This window comes from Octodon degus, unplaced genomic scaffold, assembly GCF_000260255.1.
Source record: "Octodon degus isolate 3935 unplaced genomic scaffold, OctDeg1.0 scaffold00016, whole genome shotgun sequence".
Lineage (NCBI taxonomy): Eukaryota > Metazoa > Chordata > Mammalia > Rodentia > Octodontidae > Octodon > Octodon degus.
Genome location: NW_004524592.1, coordinates 20,736,783 through 20,741,782, shown reverse-complemented (window position 1 = coordinate 20,741,782; position 5,000 = coordinate 20,736,783). Strand labels below are relative to the sequence as shown.

The 5,000-nt window shown below is 44.5% G+C and overlaps 1 protein-coding gene across 2 annotated transcripts in view; it reads left to right on the top strand.

Annotated features, from left to right (window-relative positions):
* The window catches only part of Egf (epidermal growth factor), an 89,654-nt gene that overhangs the window by 76,286 nt on the left and 8,368 nt on the right, over positions 1-5,000 (top strand). For both annotated transcript variants that reach the window (XM_023710001.1, XM_023710000.1), the window contains 2 exons: positions 2,727-2,894; positions 4,504-4,621. In XM_023710001.1, the coding sequence (XP_023565769.1) occupies positions 2,727-2,894; positions 4,504-4,621 (286 nt within the window). The remainder of the gene's footprint in view (positions 1-2,726; positions 2,895-4,503; positions 4,622-5,000) is intronic.

The following is a 5,000-nucleotide window of genomic DNA, read 5'->3' as shown; positions in this document are numbered from 1 at the left end:
TTAGCAGAAATGACTTAATTCAAGTAGAATTTTCTTTCATTTTCATATTTACATCTGTAATTTTCTAATCTAAGATAAACATAATTTACAATAGTTATCCTTATAATTAGTAACTTTGAATATCAAGAACCAAATTGTTTTTATTGGTTCATTGTTTCTTATCCTCCCAAAGAAAAAAATTACACACAAAAAATGTCCTAGCTGTGTATTGGGTCATGGTTTATTTTCCTCTGTGATATTTAACTTCACACATTGTAATGACATGGAGTGCAGTGTAGGGCTGTCATTTGGGAAAGATTGATGAACTTTTTTGCACACTTTTTTTTTTGGTCACTAGACCCTACTGAAAATACCCTGTTTCCCTGATAACGCTTTAAGCGTGAGTTGCTACAAAGTGGCGAGCTGGACATGGCTCTCACAGTTCAGGACCTTTCCTCTAAAGCAGCATTTAAACTCCTGCCAGTATCCGCAGTCATCTGGACCATAAGTGGGTCTGAGCCGTACACTTAACACAACTGTAGTTTAGTCAGGAGCCCACCCTTCCCTCCTTCTGCCCTGATGACCTCACCTTGCGTTCAATTAATTCTGTAACAACCACCCTCTCATGAGTGCTTCTTGCCAGCCCAAGTTGATGGGAAACCCTCCCCCAAGGTCTTTCTATGCATGGCAGGTTTCCCAGGGGCTGGCTTCTTCTTCTCCTTTGGAAGTTCTGCCCCAAGAATGGGAAACCACAGGTTGTCCCCCAAATGGAAGGACAATGAGACTTGCAGTCCCTGTGGGTCCCAGGAGGCGCCAGACCTCTGGAGTTCAGAGGAGTCCTGGTTCATCCCACTTAATGTCAGCCAGTCTTCCTTAGACCTGCATCGCCTAAAACAGGGATGCGAAATGTTTCTTGACGTCAGTGTTGCGTGGCAAATCATTTTGCGGAATGCTTGATCATGGAGCACACAATGCCGGGTCTTGTTTACCCTCACGTAGTCTTGAATGCGTTAAAAGTATTGGACCATGGAAATCAAGCTTACTTAGCTGGAGAATCTTTTTGCTTCGTTTAGCAAAAATGATTAGTCGTTAGTGAGACCATGGTTTGTGCTGTTCAACCTCATATAGTGTGACTGGGCTGGGGCTTGGAAGGAACAGGACTCTTGGCCATGTGATCGGCATATTCCACCAGACCCCAAATCTCAGTGAGGCACAGGGGTGGGCACTGTTAACACCCAAAGCTTCTGCTGGGTGTTATTAGAATCTGACTGTCAGGAAGATGACTAGAACTGAGAAGTACCCCAGATCCCTGAAATGACAAGGGTCTTTCAGGCTTCTATGCACAGGTCCTGCTGTCTCTTGCTTGGTGAAGTCTAGAATGCTTCCCACAGTGAATAGAGTTTACAGATCTTTTTGGAATGACATGGTGTAGTAGAAAGAGCACAGGCTTTTACATGGGAGAATCTCCTGATTCAAACTTGTCATTCATGGTTGAGTGTCCTTATATTCTCTGAGCTTAAGCTTGTTCTCCTGTAAATGGGGACATGCCATCAAAAGTGAAATGCGTAAGCTAGGCATGGTGGTGCTTGTCTTTAATTCCAGTATTCTATGAGGCTGAAGCAGGAGGATCACAGGTTTGAGCCCAGCCTGGATAACTTAGTGACTTAGTGAGATATTCTCTCAAAATTAAATAATAATAGGGGTCAAGGAGATAGCTCAGAGGAATAAGTGCTTGCCTAGCATACACAAGGTCCTGAGTTTGATCCTTGGTACCACCAAAAATTTTAAATAATAATAAGGGCTAGGTATGTAGCTCAATGTGAAGGCCCTGGGTACAATCCATAGTACTAGAAAAAAAAAATCAGTAAAAGTGCCTAGCTCACATGGTATGATATCAGACACATAAGGCACTTAAGTTCTGGTTCCTCTTCCTCCTTCCTCTACAAGTGGCATCCCAGTTCCCATGGCCACTACAAGGGCTACAAGGCAGATTTTCTAGAGCTCTGGGTTTTATTCACACCACTTCTTCCCACCCAGGAACTCTCTGTATATCTGCTCTTCTGGCCGTTTTGTAGTGAAGTGTGGACACGATGGGTGATAGGGCCACAGAAAGAAACTCAGAATGGGATGTTTTTCAAGTTGATGCTCTTGTACAGCATAATAGAATGCAATTGTTTAGAAGTCCCAATCACTTCCAGAAATGAGCATTCCCAGTAGATGGCAGCATTGTTTTATGTTCTTTAAAGGTTCAACAGTAAATTGGTCACTGATCATTCCAGTAACAATTCCATTAATTGGACAGTTATATATTTGCGAGTAAGGGTCACTTTTTTCTTCCATTTAGTTTATCTCCCTTGAAGAAAACAGGCAAATGTCTGTGCATCACCGTGGCACTTTCCCCTGTTCCCCTTGCTTTGCCCTGTGCTTATTGACATCTGGCCCAACATTTGTTTCCAACACTCTCTTGCTCTTAGGGAAGGACTTCAGTCCATGAGAAACTGATCTTGGCCGGTGTGCTGAGATGCCTCATAGAGGGGCACACAAAGGACCTCGTCAACACCGGGACCAGCAGACGGAGCAGTGTGGGCTGCGTGCACATGCACATCACAGCGCTCTGCTCATCCCCGGGCTTCCGTGGGTTTCCTGCCCACTGTACATGCAGAGCTAGGGTGATGGCTGGGTACTGAGGCTAAAACCCCAGCATCTCTGGCCAGGGTCCCTGATGACTTCTGCTTGTATCATTGCAGCTGCGTCGTTGGCTACGTTGGGGAGCGATGCGAGCACCGAGATCTGAAATGGTGGGAGCTGCGCCACGCTGGACACGGGCAGCAGCGGGACGTCACAGTGGCGGCCGTCTGTGTGGTGGCACTTGTCCTCCTGCTCGTGCTGGGGCTGTGGGGGGCACACTACTACAGGTGACCCTTTCTTGCTCAGTATTTCATGCTCCTTGTGCACCCCCCCCCCCAGGCCAGGACAGTGTCTGGCTCCTTGCGATGAACTTTAGCTCTGTACTTGCTCAACTTAGAAAGCAGAGTAACAGCTTTCTTCAAAGTCTGGGATGTCACTGTACCCAGGCCTCAGACGGTCTGCTTTCCTTGTTCCACTCCAGTCTTGGTGGCTGCACCTGAGGGGTGTGAGGCTGTCCGTTGGCACCATGGTCTTTACGTCTCTCCTCCCTTCAACAGTCACAGGCTCTTCCCCCAGGCACATTGCTGTGAGTTTTCATGGCTGCCTTCTGTTGAGTTCATTTCCCACAAAATACTACCTTTTTTCAAAGAAATCATTACCCCTTGGTTAGGGAAGGACATCTCTGCTCCTTGGATTTTGTGTTTTCAGTAATTTAAAATTAACAGTTAAAATCTTGTATGGCTCAGGAACACACATTTAATTTTTAAAAACTAATGCTTGGTTAGGGTGAAGGTAGAAGCACCATGCCACTCGCCTTCCATTTTCTTAAAATGTAGGGCCGTCAGTGTCAGTGAATACTGTAAAACACTTTGTGCACTGTTACAGTTAGTACTGCACTAAATCAGTGAGTCATAAAGTTGTGAGACTGAAGGTCACCTGTGAATAAGTGGGTCTTAGCCATAAATTAAGACTCACTTTTACGGCTAAGACCCACTGACTCAACAGTCCAGATTCTCTGGGAAGGTATAGTGTACCCACTGCCATCTGAAGATAAAACTGCAGCCACACTTAGCCACACAACACAGCCACTCCAGGGTTAGCAGTCTTGCATTTTGGAAAATTCCACAGATCAGCCAAGCTGTTGTCACCCGAGGTCCCTCCATATCCTGCCATACCACTGCAGTGGTTGAGAGCACAGGCTCTGGAATCTGGTTGAACATTTTTGCTCATGGTGTGACTGAAAAATATGGTGACTATTTACATTTTTAAATTTTATTGTAATAAAAGACATGCTGTCACTAATCTTTGTAACATTCATCTCTGTCCCCGGTTCAAATACGTTTATCCCATCATTCTTGTCACTTTCTGAAGTAGTTCTGGGACTCTTCTTTCCTGAGTGTCTTTATCATGCTGTGGTGGCTGTCTCGAGGTCCTGAATTGATTTAATATATTGACCTTTCATGATCATTTTGACTTTGGGCAGGACCAGAAGAAACATGGCATGGGATCTGGTGAATAAGACAGATGAGGACACATTGTCACAGTTCTCAAACCTGCGTTTCCATTGGGCGGTGCTCAGCAGCACCATTCACTGTAATTTTGATCACACTTCATAAAGACACGCATGAAAGAGCACTTCCAGAATTGCTTGGGGAAGTGGCAAGAACAATGGGCTAAGTGTATTTGAAGGGAAGGGAGTATTGTTAGGGGAATGAGTAGCAATGCGTCTTTTTAAAACATACACCTTATAGGTCGATCACACTTTGTTTCTACTTGACTGCATGTATATTGTGGTATTGATGGATTTATCCTAAGATAGTTGTCCCTGACTGTCAGTGAGTGGAATGAATGCATTGCTTTGTTTTGAGGTTGTCTGAAATCTTGGCTTTATCTCAGGATGAAGAAGCTGACACTGAAAACCCCAGAAAATCCTTGTAAAGAGTCAAGTGGAGATGTGAGCGGTGGGAGTCCTGCTGAAAGTGAAAATGGGATGTCTTCCTGCCCCCGACCTTGGGTAATGTGACCACGCAGATGGAGCTAGGAATTGGCTTGATATGGGTCCCACTTTACTTTCTTTTTCTGTCATTCTCCACAGAGTTCAGAGTGACTAGAATCTATTAACTCCTGGCTGGGGACCTGACCTGTTAGCCAGCACCACACCAGCTGGCGAGGTCCCGGAGGGATTGTGGGGGGTTGTGTACTACCTTAAGGGAATCTGATGATGCTAACATAGCACCAGAATTTATTTTATTTTATTTTATTCTTTATTTTTTCCATAATTTTATTGAAAGAAAAATAGCAATGAGACAGTTTCAAATCAAATTGGTATGACAGTTTCAATAATTAACACATTGCATACTCTCTTCCTAGTGGTTATTTGCTGTACAAGATGT